The sequence below is a fragment of the Portunus trituberculatus genome, chromosome 14 (genome assembly GCF_017591435.1).
Source record: "Portunus trituberculatus isolate SZX2019 chromosome 14, ASM1759143v1, whole genome shotgun sequence".
In the NCBI taxonomy this organism is placed as follows: Eukaryota; Metazoa; Arthropoda; class Malacostraca; order Decapoda; family Portunidae; genus Portunus; species Portunus trituberculatus.
In genome coordinates, this window is record NC_059268.1 from 13,337,732 (window position 1) to 13,364,608 (window position 26,877).

Consider the following 26,877-nt stretch of genomic DNA (forward strand, 5'->3'; position numbering starts at 1 on the left):
CTCTTTCAATCTTTGTCGTATTAATGTTTAGATTCCTGCTGTTTCTATAGAGTGCTGCGAGGTTGACTCCATGCCCTGTTTGCCTGATGACCGCGCATCCCTCGTGTTCAACACCGGACAGAAACATTTTTATGAATTTGAATATGTAATCTGATGTGAATTTTTTTTTTTTTAATCTACGGTAAATTTGGTATAAAAGTTCTTAACGAAGCCACAACACTTCTGCTACTTCTAGGTAACCCAAAGCGTGTTGTTGTGTTATGTCACCGTCTGTGCTGATGACTGTCAAGTGCAGCACAACAGCTTTAACGCTAATGCTCTTATCGCTTCGTTTAGCAGCGAAGTGAACGTTTTGACAGTGGTGTCCACCACTCATTGCACTTCTGAAATACACCTGCTAGTGGTATTGGTCATTGGTCGGTAATTTTTGATACTGCATATCATGTAGCGTATGGGACCAGACACACACCAGTACTAATTTCACGTGGCGTACATGAGTCATGACAGTTTATGCTTAGTACGAGCTTTGGCAGCTGTTTGGTTCTCGTAAAGGCAGGTGTTTGTTGGTACATACTGTGAAGCTTGCCATTCACAGACGCTGAAAAGGCAGCGCACCAGATGGTCCATGCCACACAGCAGCACGTGTTAAATTTGCATATGAATCAAAGCATACGCAGAATATATATATATATATATATATATATATATATATATATATATATATATATATATATATATATATATATATATTTTTTTTTTTTTTTTTTTTTTTGTGAGGATGCGATAAACTTTTTTTTCTTTAAACTTTGTGGTGACAATGAGGAATTGATACCGTCCCTCTTTTCCTCATTAGGTTTTGATTGGTATTCCGGTCATATGAAATTTTTAAACACTGTTCTTTTATTAGGACAATATATTAGCCATTATTCATGAAATGCTTGCTTATGACTTTGTGGAATTCTTGTTAAACCATCACACACCTTTGAAAATCCGTGTTATTTTCAGGAGCTTGTTATAAAGTAGTCGAGATTAGGCCACACAGAATAGTCGTCTTGGTGATAGTTATTATGGAAAATCAGATAATAAACTGCATGTGTCAGAAATTCAGGGATATTTTTGAGACCCGTGGAGTGAGTAAGGAAGGCGGTGTGTACCATTCCATCTTCATCAGGATGGCGTGTTGTAGTGCTGACGCCCTCCTAGAGAGTGGTGTTCAGGTCGTGTCGGCGGCGTGGCACAGCAAGACATCGGTTGTGTCTAGCAGGTAACACGTCACCTCACTGTTGTCCATGTTGCCTTTATTGGTAGGCGGGTGCGAGGGCAGAGGATCCTGGTGTCGGCGTGTCAGATATTCGCTTGGGTCGCTATAACACGAGGCCTCATATTCAGTGTCCCCAACAAGGGTCTCAGGAATATTGTGGTCTGTGCCAGTAATGTTCTTGTGGCGTTAAGGTGTCTCCAAATCCGAAGTCACTTTTCTAATGAGTCATCGCCAAGGAAACGTGATTTTAAATGTGCAATCAACCCACGCTTGTGCTCGATAAAAGAAAATACTGTAAATCATGCAAAAATATTTCTCTCTCTCTCTCTCTCTCTCTCTCTCTCTCTCTCTCTCTCTCTCTCTCTCTCTCTCTCTCTCTCTCTCTCTCTCTCTCTCTCTCTCTCACATTAAAAAAACATGTCTTATAATTTAGCTAAGTCACTTCATACATTCCTGGCGTTTGTCGTGTCGTGTGCCTGCAAGTGTTGGGAGGGCGAGGATGGCTGTGTAGGAGGGCAGTGCTGTTGACGCGGCCCTTCCGACCATCAGGTATATCAAATTAGGTCCAAGAGCGTAGCAAAGCAATGATCGCTGATGTGCAGGTAGTGTTACTGCCTCGCTCTTGCATCTGGGGCTCAAGGGAAGCAGTGGATACTCTTGCATATGTTTTGCTTTCCTCGTGTCTCTGTTGGTTTTTATTTTATGAAGTGTTCTTTTCCATTATTAATTTGAGGTGTAAAACGTGCGTCGCGGTGGTGGCACGGCTGCACGGGATGAACTGCTGAATCGGGAATAGTGGTGAGCTGTGCTGCTGATGTGACTGCTGCTGCTGTTGCTCGTGAAAAAAATGTAATACAAGACTTAAGGTTCACATAATGGCAGTGTGCGCGTATATTGTTCAAGTCGGTTTGGAGTACATCTGTGAATTTATAAGGTGATGTTCGGTCATTTCCTTGAATCTTAATATAAAACCTATTTATATAAAACGTCTAGATCCTTTGTAAAGTTTGTAACAGCATAATGCACTGAAAAAAAAAAATCAGAAGTTTACATTCAGTAGTTTGCATCAAGCCTTGCAGTGACCGTCCTCAGTGTTCCTCTGACTAAGCTAGATGGCGTACGTCTGGCTTTTACCTTGATACAAACAGGTGTCTTTCTTCATAATTCTCAAGTGACATTAGTGCATTCCTTGACACCACAACGCTGAAAGTGAAAAATTTTACACATAATTTTTCTCTTTACTGCAAGCACTCGCACGTGCCTTACATAAAATACTATGAGAGTTTTGAGGCTTGAGAAGAGCAGGCAGCGTTGGCGCGTAAGTCTTGATTTGACCACTTGGGACCGTGAGCGGGCAGTAGCAGTAGGAGGAGGAGGAGGAGGAGGAGGAGGAGGAGGAGGGTTGCCTGGGCAGCAGCCAGTGAAGCACGCGGCGCTCACTCCCGCCCCTTGTCACCCTGCCAACCCATTCTCCCTAAATTCTTACCGGATGTAAAAACTTTTAGAAATGTTATTTGGTTTCTGACTTCATTTTAGAAATGCACAAACCCGCAGCAGACGAAGTATAGGTGAAAAAAGAGATTACTTAAAAATAGCAGGGTCACTTGTGAGGATACAGTAATTTTGTACATTTGACATTTCATTGAACGTGAAAGCAAAGTGGCAGTCAGGCATTGGTGTGCTGACGTAGAAGTGCATGGGTGTGTGCCATGAAGCGTTCAGTCGACTGTGTGAAAGTGAAGGTGTCTTGCGTTGTCTTCAGAAACTAATATGTTGCTTTTCCCGCCACAATAAGCCTAAGTGAGGAACATTGACAGTGTCGCGTCCCTCATTGCGCCCAAGACATCAGTTACCCGGGCAGGGGGAGTTGTTTACCTGTGTTTAGCAAGTGGTCGCAGTGTGAATTTCCCGCAGTCCTTTGATAAATGGGTTTCCGTGGCCAAATGTGTGTTATAAGGGAAGGATTAGATCATGAACGTTTATAAGCGCCATCTTGCGTCACGACTTATCTCTGCTGGTGCTGTGTGTGTGTGTGTGTGTGTGTGTGTGTGTGTGTGTGTGTGTGTGTGTGTGTGTGTGTGTGTGTGTGTGTGTGTGCCTGTGTAATGGATGGAGTAATGTACTGCTTCCTGTATGCAAAGAAAATCATGAAAATAATTTTTATTTTCAAGAGGAGCGGAGAACTGGCGAAGCACACGACTGATTCTGTTACATGGGTCTGACACTCGGGGCTGGCGGAATGTGTAGTACAACGTAGAGCGAGGAGTAAAGCGAGGCGTGCTCAGAGAGGGATGACGAGAGTGATAGCAACTATAAAAGGGGAGATGCATACATTAAAAACACCATTTCGTATTAAGGGGTGACAATAAAACTGGTGATATTCTGGCCCCCCATTAAAACGTGCATGTGGATAGGCCATAGTGCGTAGAAAAAGGAAATGGAAAAATAAAATCGATAAATGAACTGAATTTTATAGTTACGTTGAAAAAAATCGCAAAGAAAAGTACAACACTGCCCAGACGAAGTATCAGGAAACATGGGATGAGTATAAGTGAGGAAAGTTAGGCAGGGTTCGTGTCCTGGCCGGGAGTAGTAATGGGCGAGGGAAAGAAAATGATGAGTTACTGTCGTACATTAGTTTGAGGGATTTAAGGGACCACACTTCTTTGAAACTGCTGTACTTTACCTGATACATTTCCTTCCTCCCAACCTCCGCCAAGACGAGCAGCGCCGAGCAGGAATGGTGGAGGAGCTTGTGACATTAGAGTTTGTCTGATATTTTTTTGTTATATTTAAAAAAGAAAAATAATGGCTGGGTTCTCATTTTGCATGTAGGATTGAGGTTTTTGTCCTTTTTTTATACTTTTCTAACGGTCGGTTTCGTTTGCGTAATGTTTATCACGAAATAAACTAACTACATTTTTCTTGAATTATTTGGATACAGATTCGGAAAGTGCCTGAGACTTCATCATCCACTTTTTTAATTAAATTTTTTTTGTGGTTCAGTTCATGCTTCTAATGATGAAATATCCAAAGTACTTTTATTCATTCCTTATCAAAAACTCAGTTTGCATAATGGTTGTAAAGATAAAAATATATTTTTCATTTCTAAAACTCAATTCGTTAATGTTTTACGTGATAAAATTCATGAGTTATTTTGTAAATTTCTTTTCTAAATATGAATTCAGATAATGCTCGCAATGAAAAGTAGGTCGAAATAAAGAGTTTTTATTTGACTTTCTAAAGCTCGATTCAAATTATGCTTCATATAAAGAAATCCATATGGTAATTTTTGGATCTGCTGTCAAAGGAGGCAGTAAGTGAATACCTCAAAAAGCGAAGGATATGAAGGTGTAAGAAGAAAGAAAGAACAAAAGAAAATAAAAAGAAAACAAAGAAACTAAAATTGCTACGATACATGATCGAAGTGGAGTAGTTGAGTGCAGTTAAAAACGAAAATAAAACCTTCTGTAAGCCTCTCTTTTCAGTTTTATGACGTAGTTTCCTGAATGATGTTTGCTCGCTGTGATGGCCAACCGTGCTGCAGTGCTAAGTTTTTTTTTACCCCTTCCTTTTTTCTGGCTAAACACATTATCAGCCAAAATGCAGGGGCTATATGCCTCGTAAAAGTCGGGGTGCCCTGTATATACGACCCTGACGCTCGTACCCCCAGCCTGACGACCCTTACCAATCAGCGCTGGGTGAAGGGCTGAGTTGAAGTCGCGCTGGTTGCTGCGAAGTCTCTGGTCTGTGTTCTTAAACTCTGTTCTCTGTGCTGGACTATTTTCAAAGGATACAGAGTTGAATAGACGAATTTCTAAGAGTGTTTTTAAATAGACAAGTTTCTAAAGAGTGTTTTATAAGTTGATGGCGGAGAATTCTTGCTAAGCTATCTGTAGAATGGGAAAACACATGTGGATCTTACACTGGAGTCTGTTGAAAGAAGCCTAGATGAAGAACCTAAATGTTTAAGGTGTTCATGCCGCTAATGATGCAGAACCCTTGTTGAAATATCACAAAAGTCATGAAAACACACTTGCTAACCTTAAAAACCTACACCAGTATGGAAAGATGAAGTGTTTGAAAGTACGTAGAGCTTCTGTAACTTCCTCGTGTTTGGTTCCTCGCCTGCCTCTCCTTCCTGGTCCTGCTGTGGGGGCGATTAGGGGTTAAAATAAAGACCCATGGATTACTGATGTGTTGTTTGGATGGACGTGGGTGTTTCGCCATCCCCCTCCCACCACTATGCATACGTACGCTCGCTTTCACATGTTAAAAAAAAAAAAAAAAAAAAAATCTGACAACGTCCTAATAATTTATGCATTTTAATTAACGTGGTAGAAGGCTGTATTTTGGTGTTTGTACTGGTGTTGAAGTGTGTGTGTGTGTGTGTGTGTGTGTGTGTGTGTGTGTGTGTGTGTGTGTGTGTGTGTGTGTGTATTTCAGTGTTATTCATAAAACCCGCGTATACATACACACGCACACGCACACATCAGAGTAGAACCATTGCCACAAAGATTTGTATAACGCAGAACTCAACAAACATGAAATCCTGTGACCAAAAGCGCAGGGATGCAGACTTTCCTTAGCAGTAACAAAGAACAAGTGAAGCGAGAGGGAAACTTTTTTTACTGGTGGAATTTCGAGTGTTAGGTAGACGCTGGTACTCTGGGGTGGCTCCTGGTGGCTGTGTCATGGCGGAGGAGAAGGCAGTGGCAAGGGACGGAGAAGGAATAGTGTTGATTATGGTGATGAACTAGGTAAATGAATGCATGGTTGGTAATACATAGGTGATTGTGTATAGTTGAGGAAGGGACTGAGATAATAAGCGTATGGATAGAAGAATTGGATGGGTGGATAGACAAATGATAGACATGTGCAAGTGGATGATAGATTGATAAAGTATTCAATAATTGAGGAAATTTATAGATAAGATATGGATAAATGAATGAATGAAGGAATGGAAGGACGACTTGGAAGTATATTGTGAGAAGGAAGGAAGGAAGGAAGGAAGGAAGGAGGAAAGGAAGGAAAGGAAGGAAAGGAAGGAATGGGATGAAACAGTGGGAGGAATGATAAATAGATAAATAGCTGAATAACTGAGAGGTGGGCGACTCGGTTATAGATGGAGAAGGTGAAGGAGGTAGACAGGAAAGAAGGGGAGAAGGGCGAGACAAGATTTAGTGGAATATTATGTTAACGAGCGCAAATACATTATCAGAAACTCATTAGCACATTTTTAAGGGATTCTGCTGGAAAAAAAAGATTGTCTAAGAGGGAGGCAACGCAACGCTTGGATCAGTGCATGTAATAGAGAATGCTTGTCCTTATAGTGTCTCGTTGTCTTTGGTTCACCCTGAGATATTAGTTTGCTAGAGAGAGATGGGTCTAGTTAAGGTATGTTGAAGCTTGTGTTAGGTTAGGGTAGGTAAGTATCATAAATTTGTGTTAAGCGTCAGCTAGGCAACGGGTTAGGTTAGGTAGGGTTAGGTTAGGTGAAGTGTGTACATTAATGAGATTGTATTAACCTCATCAATAATGGGACGCATGAGTTTGATGATTAGACGATTTTATTTACCTTAGGAGGGCTCTATTGAGGTCAGAAGATTTATGGTTAGAATCTTCACTATTTCAAACTCCACATAAGATTCTGAAGCTGTGTAAAATCACGGAATAGTAAGTAGAAAGAATATAAAAAACACGTCAGAGTACTGTAGGGATTAAGGGCAAAACATTGAGTGATATTGATGGAAAGGTTTCAAAAGCTAAGCAACGGGTACACTGAGAGCTATCATAGTTTTCTTTTTTTTTATGTAAGAGAGGACTGGCCAAGGGCAACAAAGATGTAAAGAAGAAATCCTACTCAGTTACCAAAGGATAGGGACAATGTCTTGAAACCTCCCTGTTGAATGAAGGCAAGTGTGTTAGTTGGGTTCTATCTGGTTAGAGGTGGAGTTAGAAATATGATTACAGGAAATGTGTAGTGAAATATCAAGATAACGAGGAATTATGGAAAGTATAGAAAGTGATGTTAGATAATTACTTTTTTATTAGTTCTTCTATCTTTGGTTTTCATGTATTCATTGTTTGCTTATGTGTGTTTTGTTTCTGTGAGAGTAAGTTTGCAAGTTATAGGTAGGATAATGATGCACAATTACAGATATGCGTGATGATGATGATGGTTTTCTGTGATGATGATGATGGTAATAATAATAATAGTAATAATAATAATAATAATAATAGTAATAACAATTGCCGGCACTTTGACCATCAGTATTAACATCAATACATAAAAAACCTACATCCAACAATTTTTTTTTACTTATAGTGCTTTTAACTACAAAAAAAAAAAAAAAAAGTGGCATATTTTCTGACTAATCACGCCTTGTTGAATCCCAAAATGGTGTGCCTTGATGTGCGCCGCCAATGTTTTATGGTAAGCGTATGTTAATTACGAACCATTGATCACTTGTTTAATCTGATACATGTAATAACTAAAGCAAAAAGCAGTCCACTCAACAATTAACATTGATATTTTTCTCTATTGGCTGTGAACGGATCATGAAAAACCTAAAGGAAAAATTACATCCTCTCCACAAAAAAATAATAAAAGAAATAAGAAAAACAAATAAATAGAATGAAATACAGTTGATGCAGGAAAGAATAAATGATTAAATATATATCCCAATTGATCTTCATAATAGATAATCCGTTAGAATGTAGATAATATAAGTCTCGCAAACACATTTTAGATTAATCCCGTCAATACTGAGGTGCATTTTTACCATGATTTTGGGGTAGGATTACACGATTTTACTTGCATTAGGAGGTGTCTATGGAGGTCAAAAGATTCAAAGCTAAAGTCTATACTATTTGAATCCCCACATATGTTTTTGAAGGTGTGTAAAATCGGCAAATATTAACCAGAATCAAATATGAAAACGCGGCATGGTACTGAAGAGGTTAAGGATGTTTGCTGAACCCTTACAAAAGTTACCCGGCTTAATTAAGAAAGCCTTAATGTAAACCCCACTCACAGACATTCCTTCATGAAAACTTTCCCGAAAATAACTCCACCCAATGATGAATTTACCGAACTCAACGTAACGTGTATTGACAAGCTGGCCTTTATTTGCCTTGCCGGATTTTTGATCGGAAATTTTTGCGAGTGGAGATTACTCTTGGAGAAATTCATGATTGGTATTATGGAATTGATATTTGATTTATGTATAAGAAATTGAGATTATTTGTTTAGTTGTGTATAAGAATCCAAAGACTTGTGGATTAAAAAATTGAGGACATGATATTTGCTCTGTAAATTGGAGATAAGGAACGAATATTTCTGCATTTATTTAGATATATGTAAGAAACCAAACGTTGCATGAAGAGAAATAAGAATGATCAACTTAACGTTCTACAAAATAAACGACGAAGGTGTAATCTTATATAAAAAACAAGAACTGATATATGTTTGCGTTCGGCGGCATGATTTTTCGTACTAAGTTACGGTTTGTTCCTGCAGAAATTGCCAGTAATCAGCCATTATCCCAGCACTCTGCCCTGATACCTGCCCTCCATCACTAAAATGTCCTGTTGGAAGCACTCATCTCTCTCGTCGCTCACACCTCCCATATTGTTGCGCCCAAACTTCTGGTGATAGTGCAAGAAATGTGTTTTTGGTGAAATGTGACCTTGTATAAATCCTTTCAGTGCGACGGGAGTAAACATCCGCCACTCACCACGATTAGATTCTCACCAAGTTCGCACCAAACTGAAGCACGAAACTAGTAATGCATTAATACAAGTAGTTCTCGTCTGTGTTCATGGAGTCTACGAGTTGTAAGGAACGCCGCCAAATATGCTCTAATATTATTTCCACTCGAAGCAAACAAATAGATTCCATTAATTTAACTGTCTCTCGCAGTTTACCTTTTGTTCTCGTCCTCGTCCTCGCTGATATTTACACAAGTCTCTCGAGATTGCCGGCCTCGCGCTGGATGACGAAATGTGGAACAGCTTCATCAGTCTTCCGTCAAGTGGAGATTGAAATTTGAACTTGGAAGTATATAAAGGCACTCGTTCTATTTATTTTTTTGTATGTCTCGATTATATTGCGTTTGTATTGATAAATAAAAGATAAGCGAAAACCCACTAAAATCTTTATTGCGTTGACACTTCCATTACCTCCAAGTGTTTCTAGGATTCTTTGGCAGCGTCAATGTCTTCTGCCTCGCCCTTGGCTGCTGCGAGTTGCTCTTCACCTGGCTAGGCTTGCCTCCTGCTGGTTGTTACGACATACTCCAGGCGTCAGGTTCCCGCTCGGTTTTGACAGAAAATAAAATTACCAATACGTATCTTTTTCCAAGGACACGTCATCTGATCCTGTGATTGGTGCACCTGTCACCTTTTCTTTAGTATTGCAACTTTATACACCCAAAATGCACCTTGATATATGATGCATAGAAAATACACCATTATAATATACCCAAATTACACCATGGTACAGGATTCACCCCATGTACACCTCAGTACACCCACCGCACCTTTTGGGCCACAGGAAAATAAAGGTGACCAGATTCGGTATAGAAAACTTCTAATACAAGTAAAAACGCGTCCATGGACATTTTCTCCGGCTCAGATAAGCTTGAGACAGACGTCCTTCGTAGAATAGAATGCATTAAATGTTTTTCGCACCCGTTGATTTATGCAATCTCTCACACTCTCCTCGTTCCTCGCCAAAAGTAAAAAAAAAAAAAAAAAAAAAAGAAAAAGCAAGACTTCCTCGTCTCAGATCCTTTTCCTTCTCACTTTTCCTCATGAGCATCCCTGCCACCCCTCTCCTCCCTGCCACCCCCACACATCTCCCTGCCACCCGCGTCTTCCCTGATGCATAAAGTTCCTTGAACCTTCATCAGGGAGTCATTCACTCACACCTTCAGGGTCACGTCAGGTTTGCACTTCTCTTTATACTCTATGCATTTATAAAGAACGGGAAATGAAAGTTTAAAATATCTCCTGTACAACACACGACGTGCCCTTCAGGCTGTGCAATAACGTACATTGTAGAAAAGTACTTAAAAACATATAATTTTTCAACGACACTGTATCTTTGTTTAATATTCAGTTGAGTATTTAACATGCATATACATTAATATACATCTATGCATACTTGTTTTCCCCTGCCTTCTCCAATCATCCGCAGAAGCGATGCAGCGATGATATTATTCAAAAGAATATTCCTGAACTGTGTGGCGCTTGTATGGGAGAACAAGAGTATTAGTGTTTCAGTCTTGCAGAGAGTTGGACTGGGTGTGTACATGCAGTGTGGGCGTGTTGTGGCGGAGACGGGGGTGTGCCGGTATGATGTAGAGGGTGTAAATGAGCCACCAGGAATACAGAGGGTGCTGTGTGTGCGGTGTAAGTGGAAGAAGAGCCGAGTGGAGGCTGGCGGTCTGGCGGCGGCTTGGCTTGTGTGGGTTGCGGAGTGTTGGCGTTCGTGACTGGAGTGCTGAGAAAACCCTTTGTGTGAAAACGAAAATGTGAAATTAGAATGTGCGGTGGTGGGATGGAGGTGGAGGAGGAAGATGTGAAGAAGTCTTTGGCGGGAAAAAGACTCGAAATTGCTGAATAGACTGAGGAGTACGTTACATTGTTATAGCTGTGCTAACAAAGCCTCATGCTGACAGACTGACAGCTTGATCTTTGAAATGTATATGGGAACTATTTCTGCTATACATGTGATGAACAGATAAATATGATTCTTTTTTTGTTGTTCTTGAATTCAGGGTTTTTGCGTTTCTCTCTATGGATGTTTTTCATTTTTTCTTTATAGAAAATTTGCATTATTTTCTGAACACATGCAACATCACACTCGTGCATAAGGCAGAATGTATTAAGGCGCTCCGTGAGTCTAGGGAAATACCATCCGGCACAAGTTAAAAAGCAAAAAGCAAAAAGCAAAACATATGGTGACTACATAATTTTGGTATAATCTTAGTGATGTTTTCTCGGGACTGAAGTTCTGCAGCGCTACAATTATAAAGTACAGTTTCATTGATAAGATTAAGAAATCCTCAAATTCTCATGAAATGCAACAATGCGGTGCCGCGAATACAATATGATGGCGCTGGAGTGCATATCGCTCCACATGCAATTAATATGCAATTAATCTGTCAATACGTTCTTGATTTGGTTACTCAATATTTGCAACATGGAGATGATTAAGAACAATTTTAAGGAATCGAATGAATTTTCTCTCAGGTCGAAGAAATTTAACAAAAAATTTACTCTACTTGTTGCATTGAATATATTTGCACCAATTTAGGTTTCGGTTGCTATAAAGGACAGGAACATCCATGGAACATCGATAAGAACATGCAAAAGGACACACTTGAACAGCAAGGAAGTGTGTTAAGTTTGGTTGAGTCAAGTAAGGTCACCATGACGGTCGTCTCAGACGCTCTCAAGATCGTGACCTATATGTTACCCATGTGGCTCAACTATGGCGCCAGAAACTATTCCGTCCCGCACCTTGCTGCCTCGGGGCCAGGAGTCATCGGGCACACACTCAGGCCAGGTGAGTGCAGGGAGGCTCTGGGAGACGCGGCTCGCAGTGAGTGAGTGGCGTGCTGCTCCCCGGTAAGCATCCTTCGGTTTTATTCTTCGTTGAAGGTTTTACGTATTAAGTAGGTGTATAAAAAATAGTGTATACTTAATATTCCTGCTAGAAAGATCTTGGAACCTTCAACCATTTAAGCCTAAGTGGACGTTTAGGGAGGAGCGTAGTAAGTACGAGGGGAAGACATGCAGGCGTGTGGCGAGACTGTCCGTGAGGTGGGCAGCTCTTCATTAGGGAGGCGGCCTGCGTGATACAAACGCACTCTCATGCCTTTCATTACACCGTGTCTTTTGTGGTAGTTCTGTGACGTTGGAGGTGCTGCGAATAGCGACATAATGACGCCAATAAATCCTGAGTGATGCTACAGCGTGGGGAATTACGGGCCGGGAAAGCCTCGAACACGGCACCATTCAAAAGATTGTTATCGGCAGCGCCATCAGATAAGAGCGACAACGCGTGTCTGTCGTGAATCCTCACCCCAGTTAATAGCCTTTGAGGCATGCCGGCATTCACCTGGGAGGAACAAACCCTTTGATGACGCGTCCACAAAGCCCTCCCGATAAATAAAGCCTGTGCTGGATCTAAGAACTGCGCTGCTCACTCAGTCTGGAGCACTGTTCGTTGCTGATGCGCTTCTGTTGCTTCAAAACATTTCTAAGTGCTTGAATGCGTTTTTGTTATTCAGCTTTATTGCTGGACTGAAGTTGGAAGACGGGGAGAAAAAAAAGTGATCCACGGTGGAAGAATGATAACTAAAAGCACGACATTGCCAGGAGATTACTACTTAAGATGTATAATAATCAAACCAATTAATGAATCAAAATAACTAAAAATATGCACCCGAGTGAAGTTAAAGAAACAGTGTTACGCCATCACTCCTCCAGCATGACAGGAGGCGAGGGTGGATACCGATGACGCAGACAAAACTATTCCCAGGTTTACTTTACTTTCCAACCCCTGCTATTTAACCGAGTACGGAATTAAGGAGACAATAGATTTTTAATATAATTAAGTATAAAGAACACTTACATGTAATATTCCTTAATCTAAAACCAACAACCCCAAATTCTCACTGAACCCCACGCACAACACAGCCACAAATCATATCAGATCCTAACTCACTCTTGAGATACACAGCCAGATACTACAATTGAGCAAAACTTAAATAACATACGACATCTGAGAGAAGTAAGTCCTTGGCGCTGCTCACATCGCCGCCACAATTCACACCACCTCTATCAGTCCCAGTCTTCTGCCATCCACCACCGTCAGGTGAACCAAGTAAACCTCAAAGTTTCATTCTTGCTTTACATGAACGTAACTGCTTCACGGTAGTTCCCTCACATACAACAGCTTTTCAGTCCCAGTCTTCTGCCATCCACCACCGTCAGGTGAACCAAGTAAACCTCAAAGTTTCATATTTTTGCTTTACATGAACCTAACTGCTGCACGGTAGTTACCTCATACATACAACAGCCTTTTACGCAAAATTACTCTTTACAGTAATCTAATGTAGTTATCTGGTACATCAACACAATTATTAGTCTACCAAGAGTTCCCTATCACAACAGAATAAATATGTAAGAAGTAGTAAGGACGGAAAAGTAACTAGGTAAGGTATCATAATGGAGCCTTACTGTTCTCTTACGTAACTCTATTGTTACGTTCTCCGGTTAAATGGGTAAGATTGGCATCGAGGAGCCGGTGAACAATAAAAAAAAACCCTGCAGGTTCAACCTGGTGAGGATATGCAAAGGGGCACTTAAAGCTATTTAATAACCCAATAAAACGCATGAAACTGACATACACATATAGATATAACACAAATAAATATAACTAAAGAACCCAGCTTAACAATACCTAACAATAATACTAACAAGGCCCATCTAAGAATGCGTTGGTTTCGGTTCTTCATAGCGTGAAGGAAGGCCAAAGGGTTGTGATGAATGAAGACCTTCGTAGTTTGAGGGCCAGGATGAAGGTAGTACTCAAAACGTTGGAGCGCCAGGACGAGTGCCAGAGCCGCCTCCTCGATAGTGGAGTAGTTGAGTTAGTGTTTCTTCAGCTTGGCTGAGTGATAGGCGATGGGATGGAGGATGCTGCTTGTGGAGTCCGCTTGTAGGAGGACAACACCCACTCCAACTCCACTCGCGTCCACTTGTAGATGGAAGGGGCGGGAGTGATCTGGCGTCCAGACCACTGGTTCCGAGGAGATGAACGCCTTAAGATGTTGGAAGGCTTGGTCGCAGGTCGGGGTGGAGTGGAAGGAAGTGCTGATAAGGTCCGTCAGGGGGGCGGCCAGGGTGGAGAAGTTCCTACAGAACCGTCTGTAGAAACAGGCCATCCCCAAGAACCTCATGAGAGGTGTCCTGGTGGTAGGGACAGGGAAACCAAGGATGGCCTCCACGTTTGCTCTCTTGGGGCGAACCTTCCTGTTCCCCACCACATATCCCAGGTAGACCACCGTGGACTTCCCGAAGGTGGACTTGGCCAGGTTGATCGTAAGACCAGCTTCCTTCAACCGACCCATCAGCCTCCGGAGACGGGTCAGATGTGTCACCCAGTCATCCGAAGTCACCACCAGGTCGTCCAGATAGGCAGATGTTCCCTCAAACTCCTGGATGATGTAATTCACAGCCCTCTGGAAGATGGCAAGAGCATTAGACAAGCCGAAGGGCATCACTATGTATTGGTATAGCCCGAATGGGGTGATGAAGGTGGATATTATTCGGGCCTCGTCCGAGAGGGTAATCTGGTAGTAACCCTTAAGTAAATCTATGGTAGTTAGAACAAACTAAAGCACTACAGTACACTGAACACCTACCAAGAACACCAGCCCCAACATTATCTTTTCCAGGAATGTATACTACACGAAATCTATAATCTTGTAGCTTTAGTGCCCATCTTAGCAACCTATCATTTGCACCTCTAGATCTGGAAATGTAGACTAAGGGTTTATGACCCACTTCTAAAATAAACTCTCCCTCTAAAGGTAATTATCAAAGTGCCGGATACCAAAACAGACAGCAAGGCATTCCTTTTCAAACTCTCTCCCTCTAAGGTAATTAAAAAAGTGCTGGATACCAAAACAGACAGCAAGGCACTCCTTTTCAATGGTGGAGAATCTTCTCTCCCGATCCCTAAGTTTTCGACTGGCGTACGTAACTGGGTGATGCCAGCCGTCCACATACTGAAGCAAGACTGCTCTTAGCCTGTGGTTTGAAGCGTCCGTTCGTAGCACGAAAAGACGGGTGGAATGTGGTAGCCTTAAGATGGGCGCAGACTGGAGAACTCCTTTAAGATGTTGGAAGCTCCTCTGATTCTAGTCAGTCCAGACTAGTGGTTCGGTGACGCCCTTGCGGAGAAGGTCAGACAGACAACTTGTGTAGGAAGAAGCCTGGGGGATAAAGTCTCAATAAAAAGATACCATACCCAAGAAGGAAGGATCAAAGTAGCTTTTTGGTACTTGGGGGACTGCAGGAAGAAACGGCAGAGACTATCATTTTGAGGACGAAGCGTCTTACCGTCCACAATGAAGCCCAGATACTAGATGGATCCGAACCTGAATCGACACTCTGATACTCGAGCAGTGAGGCTGTGTTCTCTAAGACGCCAAAGTACGTACTTGAGGGCAGTATTGTGTTCGGTCCAGGTTGTTCCATAGATGAAAATATTAAAGTAGAACGATACTCCAGTTAGTCCGGCTAAGACGATCCTCATTAATCTGATGTAAGTGGCACAAGCTGTAACTAAACCAAATGGGAGCCGGCAGAATTCCATTAGCCCTTTGTGAGTGGGAAAGGCTGTAAGTGGCTTAGCTCTATCAAAGAGTGGAATCTGATAATAGGCTTTAATTAGATCAAATTCACCGAAGTATCTACTCCCTTGAAACATGGTATCAGCGAGTGGAATCTGATAATAGGCTTTAGTTAGATCATAAGTTTCAAGGGTGTAGGTATTTCAGTGAAATTTATCTATCTAAAGCAGATTCCACTCACTGATACCATCTCTTCTTTTGAGATTCTTTACGGTAAGGCAGTTCATCAGTGCTACTCGGTAGCAAGCATATTTTTAATTGAATTCACAGGATCGAAAGTTCAAACCTGAATTCACAGGATCGAAAGTTCAAACCTGGAGATGAAGTTCTGGTGCTCCTGCCTGACACTACCAACAAAATCCTGATGGCCTGGCCCATATACCGTACTTGAAAAGAGAACCAGCTGTAACTACCTGATTGATGAAAACCTCCAGATCTCCTTCCAGTATCGCCTGACGGCCGCGAAGATGTGGAAGAGATGGACACTCCTAGTTCTCCTGAGCTTGAAAGTCAGGATGTCTTCTCTGAAACCTTTGGATGTACATCTATAATGCATGACAAATGTACATCTTCAGAGTTCTTCAGAGCGTGTAAAGTGCAAATTGTATCCGATCCCTATACATCTGCAAGTCTTATTCTGAAGAGGAGGTTGACCAACTTCAGCAGGGAATCATCCAGCCATCTTCATCTCATTGCTCCCCAATTGTTATTGTAAGGAAATCGTCAGGCAGCTATCGTATATCCATCAACTATAGAGTTCTGAATGCCATCACGGTTTTCAATGCAGAACCTATCAATACCATAACTGAAGATCTCCAATTTCACTGAAATACCTACTCCCTTTATGGAGATCTTCAGTTATGGTATTGATAGGTTCTGCATTGAAAACCGTGATGGCATTCAGAACTCTATAGTCGATGGCTATACGATAGCCGCCTGTCGATTTCCTTACCATAACAACTGGGGAGCAATGAGGAGATGAAAATGGCTGGATGATTCCCTGCTGGAGAAGTTGGTCAACCTCCTCTTCAGAATAAGACTTGTAGATGTATAGGGATCGGATACAATTTGCACTTTACAACGCTCCGAAGAACATACTTCTATGTCATGCATTATAGTAGATGTACATCCAGGGTTTCAGAGAAGACATCCTGAAAGTCAGAAAGAAGACATCAAGTCATTCTTTTGCTAAACCGTCAATGTACTTTAAAGCTCAGGAGAACTAGGAGTGTCCATCACTTCTACATCTTCGCGGCCGTCAGGCGATACTGGAAGGAGATCTGGAGGTTCTGTAACCCCTTCCTCAAGCGGTGAGAAGTTCAAGTTAGTATCAGCGCTTGAGAAGCTTTGCATGGTATAACTTATGCTTACCGTTTTCATCAATCAGGTAGTTACAGCGGATTCTCTTTTCAAGTACGGTATATGGGCCAGCCCAGGCCATCAGGAGCTTGTTGGTAGTGTCAGGCAGGACTTCATCTCCAGGTCCAAGTCAAAATATGCTTTATACCGAGTAGCACTGATCCGGGAGGATTCAGCCAATTCGTCTTTCAGCTCTATTATATATTGAAAACAGGAACAATTATCCGAGTGATTTATCCTCCCACAAATCCCGTAGAACTGCAAGAGGTCCTCTAACTGTCTTACCATAAAGAAGCTCAAAAGACGAGAATCTGGTCCTGTCACTTGGCATCTCCCTCAAAGCGAACAAGGTGGCAGGGAGATAACGGTGCCATTCACGCGGTTTTTCAGAGCAGAGTTTCTGGAGGCATGCCTTCAGAGTGGAGTGGAGTGGAACCTTTCCACTCTTCCGTTACCACTGGGATGGTAAGGTGGTGAATAGCGGTTTTACTCCCAGAAGCTTATGGAGCTCACCCATCAGTTGTGACGTGAACTGGGTCCCACGGTCCGAGTATTTCTCGAGGGATGCCAACCCAGGAGAAGATGGACAACAAGGCTTCTGCAATAGCAGTAGAGGTTATTTCTCGGAGAGGTACGGCTTCTGGGAATCCGGTTGCAAAATCAATTAAAGTTAGGAGGTAACGATGGCCTTCAGATGGTGGAGACAAGGGACCCACGATGTCAATAGCCACTCTTGAGAACGGTTCAGTGATAGGTAGAGGCCGTAAAGGGACAGGGCGCACTCTTCCTTTTGCTGACATACGTTGACATTTATCACAACACTTACAAAAACCTGTGATGTCACCTACCCCAGGCCAATAGAAATGGTGGTAAACCTTACCTCTATGTGGGAGAAGAGTCCTGACATTGGACCCTCATGGGCAAGAGACAGCACCAGGCGACGACACTCAGCAGGGATGACCAACGTCTTTTACACTTGTTCTTGGTTGCTAGAAGAGCGGCACACTCGGTAGAGTAGTTCATCAGAAAACTTAGGAAAACTTCGAACCACTGCGAGTTACCTCTTCTTCACCAGTTGATGAACTAAGACGGAGAGCCTGAAGGGAGGAACATGAATTCTGCAGGCGAGAAAATTCCCGGGGAGTAATGTTATTAGGTTGGAGTTCTGGTAGCACAAGGGGATGAATTCTTCGTGCCACGCGGCTCTGGGTTTCAACTGCTTGAACCTTCTCAGGGACAGGTGAACAATGCCAAGGCAGACAAGCCTTTTTCATGTTCTCGTCTGGTGTGCTCACTCCTTCCACATTACCAAGCAGAACACTACAGAACTTGATTGGAGCACGAACAGCATCAACATAACCTTAAGGGACAGCGAAGGTAGCATCGTATCTGAGGAAGGAGTCCAATCTTCCTAAATAGTCAGAAACAAGAACTTTAGGACACTGGGAGACGTCTACATCGGGTAAGGCTTCCTCAGATACAATGATACAGGAACAGCCAATGTCACGTATGATAGTAGATACTCTCGCTCCATTGATGGTGAGAAGAGAAGTAGAGATTAGTAGTAGGATCACTGAAGCAGAAACCTACCTTTGTCTGGTTGAGGAGTGCTACCAGTCCTGAACAAAGCTGGATTTTGGGGACATCAAGGTCGAACGTGTCCTGGCTCCCCACAATTGTGACACCTGATGGGTGTGGAAGACTTCCTGGCCGGTGGAGGACATAGGCGAGAAGCTTGGTCGGTAGTAGTTGGAGATGTATGTGACGGCTTCTTATGTCCAGCTGGGGTGTGTGTCTCGGGTAAGCACGATGGGCAGCTGCCCAAATATCTGCACGTTTGACAGCGTCGTCCAAGGTCTGCACGTAGTTTTCTTTCAAGAAGGTTCTTATACCTGGAGAAATAGAGGCAAAAAACTAGTCCATAATTACAAGAGATCCAAGTTTATGAAAATCTTCCCCCACGTCACAAGTGTCCAGTTATCAAAATAGCGACAAAGTTGAGTGGCAAACTGCTGGAATGTCTCACCAGGTTTGATCCGGACAGAACGAAACATGTGGCGATAGTGCTCAGCGGACTGACTGAAGCTTCTAAGGAGAGAGGATTTAAGTTTAGGGTAGTCACGAATTACGTTATCAGCCAAGGTAGTGTAGATTTCTGCTAGCTTACCAGAGAGAAGACCACCCAGTTGAATGGCATACTGGTCCTGAGGAATGTTGAGCAGGGCAGCAAGGAGTTCAAAACGTGTGAAGTAGGATGTCAGATCATCTTGATAGACTGGTAGAGAAGGTCGGGGAACAGTCCCACAATCCCCAGGCAAGATCACTGAATCTGACTTATTCTTGCAGTGACAACTTGAGCTTTAATTCGGACATGGCAAGGGCATGTTCCCTTTCCTCTCTTCACTTTCCTTCTGTCGTTCGTCTTGTTGCAACGCTTGCCGAGTAGAAACAAACTCACGTAACTCGTCACTCGAGTCCCATCTCTTCCCAACTCAACTAGCTCCTTGATAGAAGACATGAACACAAGAACACAAGACCAACAACAGCAAAGGAAACAAAAGAATCCGTGAATAGAATAGAGTAGAAAAAATACATACGTCAGAGGAGAAAACTCCGCACCTGACAACATATAGGACTTTAACCAGAGTCTTTAAAGACGCAACCGATTAGAAACAAACCCTCACAAACCAACAGTCAAAAAATACTCACTTCCGAGCCTTGGATAATGAGCCAGGGAAGGTAACACTACCTGTTCCCCAACGATGACCGTTAGCACTCCACATACTCCACAACAGAGGGTCGAGAAGGCACAATCCTGGCGAGGTCGCCACTTATGAAAGCTCGAGGCAGGTAACTCACGAGATGGAAAAGAACACTGCCTTCCACTAAAAACCAGGGATGTGGCCTTCCCTACCTGAGCTGCAGAGAGTAGAGAAAACATACAATAACACTTACTATATGGACGTTGGTCGCTCCCTTAGAGAGGTAGCTGCTCTAGCGCTGGTACCACACCCATCCACTTCACACACGGCCGTCCCGGGCAGCACACGGGTACAGGACCCCAAGAAGAGGACGAGGAATGAAGCAGGGTGTAGGGTGGAGAGTAAGCAGAGCGGTATCCAGCGATGACCAGGATTGAAACAGGAGTGGATGCAGAACCACCAACAAGCCCGAGTAGTATGGTGCTTCATCCAAAGGCTGGTCTGGACTCAGGCTGGCTAGACACGACTGCCAGGAGACTAGTTCAGGTCCCCCAAAGCGAGCGGTGAGCAGGGCTTCACGAGAGAATACTTCTGGAGGCAGAGGCGAGTCTAGGTAGTGTTGACTCAGCCAGAGCTTAGGAGAATCTGCCTTCCCTCGGTCTCGTCACCCAGACGTCAGGTCGGAAGCCGGAATTCAGCGCAGGAGACGGTACCTCGAAGATCCGAAATGTGAAGCAAAGAGATAGCATAACAAAATGACCAATAAGCAAGAAGATAGTTCCAAAGTACCCGGATAGTTTCTGGCCTCGTTACCTTTGAAGTAACAAGCCGATAGTTTAACCCCTAGTTGTCTTCACAATTAGTTTGTTTCTGTAAGTGTTTCAGTACTTTGTGGAAGTGATGCATATATTAGTTTTTAGTAGCTATTCAGTAATGGTAATAGTACTTGTAGTAGTAGTAGTACTAGTAGTAGTAGCAGAAGTTGTATTGGTAGTAGTAGTAATTGTAGTAGTAGTCTTAGTAGTAGTAGTAGTAGTAGTAGTAGTAGTAGTAGAGAGAGAGAGAGAGAGAGAGAGAGAGAGAGAGAGAGAGAGAGAGAGAGAGAGAGAACACCTTTGTAAGTTACGGTCGCAGCAATAAACACAAAACAGTTCAATTAACAGTGTTTATGTGTGTGTGTGTGTGTGTGTGTGTGTGTGTGTGTGTGTGTGTGTGTGTGTGTGTGTGTGTGTGTGTGTGTGTGTGTGAGTGCGTGTGGTCACTCATGTATTATAACGTGTATTATGTTTGTGTTTCCTTTCTGGTACACATAACTACTTTCAACACACACACACACACACACACACACACACACACACACACACACACACACACACACACACACACACACACACACACACAGAAATCTCATTACTCAAATACATCTGGAGAACTGTAATATTCTGGTTCTCACATAACACTTCACGTATCAAAATCTTTACATTACATAGTTTACTTTCGTGAGATAGCTACTGAAGCACGCGAGTGGTAATACCTACAGGAAGATGCGTAGCTAGAGGCAGGAAATGAGGTGGTTAGAAAGACACAAGAACACGTGTTGGAAATTTATGATATGAACAAGGATATGAGCAGTTTAGATACATTATCCTCCTGCTGTGTGTGTGTGTGTGTGTGTGTGTGTGTGTGTGTGTGTGTGTGTGTGTGTGTGTGGCTTAGACATAAATAATCGTGATGCATCCAGACGAAACTTAACTAAGGAGCTATTGACTGATTGGCCGTAATGAGGTTACTGCAAGTATCAGTAAGTCTTTATCTCTCTCTCTCTCTCTCTCTCTCTCTCTCTCTCTCTCTCTCTCTCTGGCATAACAAAATAAGAAGGCATCTAAATATTTCATGATTTTGTCACTTCACAAGAGTTTATATCACAAGAGTTCTGAGAAAAATGTAGCTCCGTAGTTGTTCCGTTTTCTGTTGTCTGAGTCGGTTCACTGTACAGAGCCGGCAAGCAGTGAGGAACAGTTTTGCTAAATTATCTTGGCCATCAACGAGGAGACTGTGATGTGTTGGTAGCCTTGGCCAGTGTATCTTGTAGTTGCTGACACACACACACACTCACACACACACACACACACACACACACACACACACACACACACACACACACACACACACACACACACACACACACACGTTAAAATACTCTATTGATGTAGTTCTCCCTTCGTTCTCCTTGTTCCTCATTCCTGAGCTTGTTATCTCCTCCGCCTTCTCCTCCTCCTCCTCCTCCTCCTCCTCCTCCTCCTCCTCCTCCTCCTCCTCCTCCTCCTCCTCCTCCTCCTCTCCTCTCCTCTCCTCTCCTCCCCCAAAAATTACTGAATGGGTTGTGATGGGTGACTTCCTCCTCAGTTAATGGATACTTTTGTGTAACTCTCACGCCGCTGGTCCTCTCTTTCTTTCTTTGCACCTTACTCCTGCGTTTCTCTCACTCCAAGCCTTTCTATTCAGTGTCGTATCTTTTCACCGTGTTATCAGTGCGTATCTCTGCTAGTGTTTCTTGTTTCCTTTATCCGTGTGTTTTTGTTTTGTTGCGTATCTTTTTTTGAATGTTTGTAGTTCATTGTTTCATGTTGTATTATTTTATGTTGTGTTCCATGATAAAGGATGGGTAATATTTGTGCGTGTATCTGATTATTTTTTGCTCCTTTTAAATTGCGTTTATGTAAAGCAGCATTAAATGTGACTGGCTCTGGTGTGGAAAATATGTACGTATGTCCCCTTTTTTTTCTTTTTTTTTTTTGGTTGTTGTTTTGGCGATGAGCAGTTCAAACCATTTAATTAAACCTGTCCATAAATATATTTACGTGTTGCCGTGCGGCCGATCGGGAGGGTAATCTCACCGATGAATTTGCTGTTTAGCCTGCCAGGTGCTCGCTGACAGTGGCCGCTGGGGAGGTACGGGGGGTAGGGCAGCCATGCATACTAGGAACCACAATCTGACACTCGTGCGCGCAAAAGTATATTTCCCTTCACCCTGGAATATATTGCCCGTGTATGCAAATATGCCGTGCGTGACGTCACCGTATGGAGGGCACGGGCGGGGAGTGGGAGCCAAATAACGCTTTGTAATCGAGGGCGGCGTCAGTCCCTCGATTTGATGTAGAGGACCAGAGCGAGCTACATGTTTACACGGAAATCACTCCCCCATGTCAGGACGCTTGATGAACTGAAACAGGAAGAGCGAGAGGCAAGGAAGGGGAAAAAAACCCAGCAAATACAGCTCCAGTGAGGACATTGCGCCGCCCTTTGCGAATACTTCATTGTTCAGACAGAAAAGTTCTTATTGAGTCAATGGCATCTTCCTGTTAAAACTGACGCTGCGTTACAATTCCACGTGAATTTTTGGAAAAAATTAAACATTTTTTCTGCCGTGGTAACGAAATTCCAGGCTTGAAAATGCAATTGATGCGAGTCTTTCGATTTATGATGATCCGTCTGATGCTGTAATGCCGTTTGATAAGTGTATTTGCATAATTTTTAATTACAAATGTTGAGTGTTGTGTGTGCGCGGCGCATTCGTTTCGGGACCAGAATACACCTGCGTGTGCATCACTCGACTGGTGGCGCTCCTCCACGACTGCCTGTGTTGGAGAAGGAGGAAGAGGAGGGTTACATCCTCAGCCCTTGTTTGATGGTCATTTCCTTGGAGCAACACGCGTCCTCCTCCTTGTGTGAAGAAAATGTAACATACATGTAGTTCTTTGCTGACGCGACTTTTATCGATTTGGAATGATGGTTGGCTATCAGTGCCGCTGTGCCAAAGTGCCTAGTGTCTCCCAATGATAAGTGTAAGTGTCCCGCGCCACTATAAGCCGCGACTAACGACCCATTTCGGCAATAAAGGAGGAGTGAGTCTTGATTTACTGCCTCCTGAGTTCTTTTTGTCTCGCCCCTTACCACTTTGTAGCGCGAGTTAGCACACAAAATGCTTAGTTTGGTGTTCAGCGTCCCAGCCCAGGTGTCGCCGGGCCACCTTCGCCCAACACTGCATGTCTGCGCTAAATTCTCGTGTCTTGTGTTGGATTCCTTTCTTGCTTCTGGACGCCGCCACTTCTTCAGTCCTTTAGCCCACTATTCGGGCCCCCTTATCCTCCAAATTTATCCACTGCCTTCCGCTTCCTTTGTCCCCAATCTCTTGATCGTGCCTCTTTTCTCCCCCACATCCCTGCCTTCCCTTGCTGCTCCCTTCCAGCCTCCGTCACGGACCGCCGGCTTCGCCTGAACGAATGTCATAATGACGTCTGCATCAGTCCCTGTCATCCTCCACCTGCCCAAGTTAGTTCCTTCGCCGTTTTCTCCTTTCATTCCAAAGAGAAAAAATGTCACGGAACGAAGGACGACGCGTGACGAGACTGAATGCTTTGAGAAGCTTTACTTTCATATCCACACCCACACCCACACCAGACCCAGACCCTCACCCACACCTACACTAAGTCAGTACGTAGCGCATTCACCCACCCTGTTTCGCCAGCACCGTCAGAGGCCCCTCCAGCCCCCATCCCAGTGCTCAACCGGCGACGCACCATTGTCTGTCTGCTCGATGGTAGGGGGTTGTACTGAGGAACCTCTTAAGGGGGAGTCCGTATTACAGGCTTGTGTTGTGACGTATGGGTGGTGGTGTTTGTGATCTTGCCTGTTTTCTTTGTGATCTTGTCTGCTTTCTTTTTTGTTGATGTTTACTTTGTATTTATTTTCTCTTGTTTCTTTGTACCTTTAATATTTCTTTCTTTCTTTGTTCATCCTCTCTTTCTTCCCATTTTTCCCAAACCCTAACTCAAAGTCACGTGAGGGAAAGGAAATCCTGCTTAGTAGTTTACCCAAACACTAATTAAGAGAAGTGCTACTTTATGATTATAATCGCGTTTACTTTATTATAATTTAGCAGATTATTTTGCACAATTAAAGTGGTAATGAGGCGGCGTACATTGTAGCAGGCAAGTGTGTATTGCTCTTTTAATGAACACATTAAATTACGATGACGGAGGGAATCAGCATAATGAACTGGGGATGGAGGCCAGGAGGCGGAGGGCGGCAGGGAGACGGGTGCGTTTAGAAGTGTGGGGTTTGGGACCGTGGCGCCGAAGCTGGAGACGCTGTTTGTTCCGACCTTCCAAAGAAACCAAGGAAAATGAACACGTCTTATGATTTCATGTTTAGTGGTAAGTGCGTCTTAACCTTTCTGAATACTTAGATCTTGAATACACACACACACACACACACACACACACACACACACACACACACACACACACACACACACACACACACACACACACACACACACTCTCTCTCTCTCTCTCTCTCTCTCTCTCTCTCTAGTTTGCGATACAGTGGCAAAACGGTTCACGATATATTTATTTTTAGTACTTTTTTTTGTTCTGTGTACAGCGGCAATATGTTACACGCCACTGACGGTGCAGGCACGGACTGGTTTTGCATTTATGGCAGAGGCTGTAGGAACAAACACACTCCCTCGCTCTTGGTCTGCAGCTGAAACAGGAGCTATGGCAGACGTGAATGTGTTTTGCTTATAGGTCGTTGTTTTGTGAGAGATCAGAGACCACTGGGGTGTCGCCACTCTATTGTATCACGGGTATTAGGTGGGCGGTCAGGATTAACTTGAGACAAAAGACTTAATTACGAGGAGTAGTCATGCGAGTTGAATCACGCGACTACAGGCAAGATGAAGCCCTCCAAGGTGTTAAGCTTGACTAGTACTGGCTCAGGTTTGACTCTCTATATCCGACCTTTTGTATGAGTTTCCATATTGCTGTAACCTTGATATCGAAAGATGGATTTCTACTATTAATTTCGTTCTCCTATCTCCTACATTTAACAGTCTGTTGTGGAAATTACTGAAGAGTTTTAAAAGGTGTTCTAGTTAATTTCTTGTTGCTTAATTAAGATTCAGTAGTATCATTGATAGATAAACCACTCACTAGTACATTTACTCTGTGGCGTTTGCAAACAGTCTTTAGCCCTTCAGTACTGAGACTTATTTTTACCATGAGTTTTGGATATGATTAGACGATTTCATTTGCATTAGAAAGGGTCTATGGAGGTCAAAAGATTAATGGCCAGAGTCTTTACAATTTCAATCCTCACATAAGATTCTAAAGATGTATGAAATTGTAAAACAGCGGCCAGAATGAATCTGAAAACGCGGCATGGTACTGAAGCGGTTAATGAGAGAACAAAACATGCACGAATATAGACAGACCCAAGTGAAGAGAAATCTAAGAAGTCTTTCCCATACCTTGGTGAATCTTAATGGCTCCCTACCGCACCAACCAACAGTACTGTACCTGCGTGTGTTTCCCTTTACCTTGCTCTTTCACCTGGGTAATGCAAGGCCCCTCACACTTGGCTTCCTGGTCTTTCTCTTCTCCCCTTCTTCTCTGCCTCGTTCGTCCCCAGCACCTCCGCTCGCTTTTCCTCACTGTCTCCTGTGTCCTTTTCCTTCCCTGTTTCCCACTGCTGTGTTTAAATATTCTGCAGCGTAGCAGGCGCTATCCGAAAATCTCTGCGTATAGTCTGACTTGTTAAGAGAACAGCGAGGGATGGAGGAGGAGGAGGAGGAGGAGGAGGAGGAGGAGGAGGAGGAGGAGGAGGAGGAGGAGGAGGAGGAAGAGGAGGAGGAGGAGGAGGTGAAGAGGGAGGTGGAGGAGGAGAAATTCGCTTCATATCATTTCCATGGACCCATTTCACGTAGATCTCCCCAGATGGGTCCTGAACGCGAGGAGTCGTCTTGATCGTTGCCGCAAAGGGAGCTACTGCCCATTTCTTGGCGGCCACTCACGATGATTCTATGCCGGCAAGACGCAGCTCAGCGACGCCCATTCCCAGCCGTGCCGCCCCGACCTTCCTGTCTTCCCCTTTGTGCCGCGGAGATACACGGGCCTCGCCAGTCGCCCTTTGCATACCTGTTATCATTTCAGGGACCCAAAGCTGAGAATATACGCCGCTGATATCTCGACGTGTGGACTCTCCCGCCGCTCAGGATTTCGTCATTACACCTGAATACATCACACACACACACACACACACACACACACACACACAC

General features: G+C 43.4%; 2 protein-coding genes across 9 annotated transcripts in view; one reads left to right on the forward strand and one right to left on the reverse strand.

Moving 5' to 3' along the window:
* Positions 1-26,877, forward strand: part of LOC123503748 (tyrosine-protein phosphatase 99A-like) — a 783,535-nt gene that overhangs the window by 44,767 nt on the left and 711,891 nt on the right. For 3 of the 4 annotated variants that reach the window (XM_045253744.1, XM_045253747.1, XM_045253745.1), the window contains exon 1: positions 11,687-11,837. The exons of the other annotated variant lie outside the window; for it this stretch is intronic. In XM_045253744.1, the coding sequence (XP_045109679.1) occupies positions 11,702-11,837 (136 nt within the window). In that variant the 5' untranslated portion in view covers positions 11,687-11,701. Of the gene's footprint in view, positions 1-11,686; positions 11,838-26,877 lie in introns of those variants that run through there. 4 annotated transcript variants of the gene reach the window in all.
* On the reverse strand, positions 14,365-20,541 carry LOC123503750. Of its 5 annotated transcripts, XR_006674598.1 has the most exons (6): positions 20,011-20,541; positions 19,223-19,558; positions 19,082-19,143; positions 18,646-18,947; positions 17,936-18,466; positions 14,365-14,520 (listed from the first exon to the last, which is right to left on the reverse strand). XR_006674598.1 is itself a non-coding variant. In XM_045253749.1 (4 exons), exons 2-4 carry the CDS (start codon positions 19,107-19,109, stop codon positions 18,347-18,349), a joined length of 450 nt encoding a protein of 149 aa, XP_045109684.1. In that variant the 5' UTR covers positions 19,110-19,558; positions 20,011-20,541; the 3' UTR covers positions 17,215-18,346. The 5 variants fall into 5 exon arrangements, 1 of the variants encoding a protein (XP_045109684.1); XR_006674597.1 differs by having other exon boundaries at positions 19,082-19,558; XR_006674600.1 differs by lacking the exon at positions 19,082-19,143 and having other exon boundaries at positions 17,936-18,947.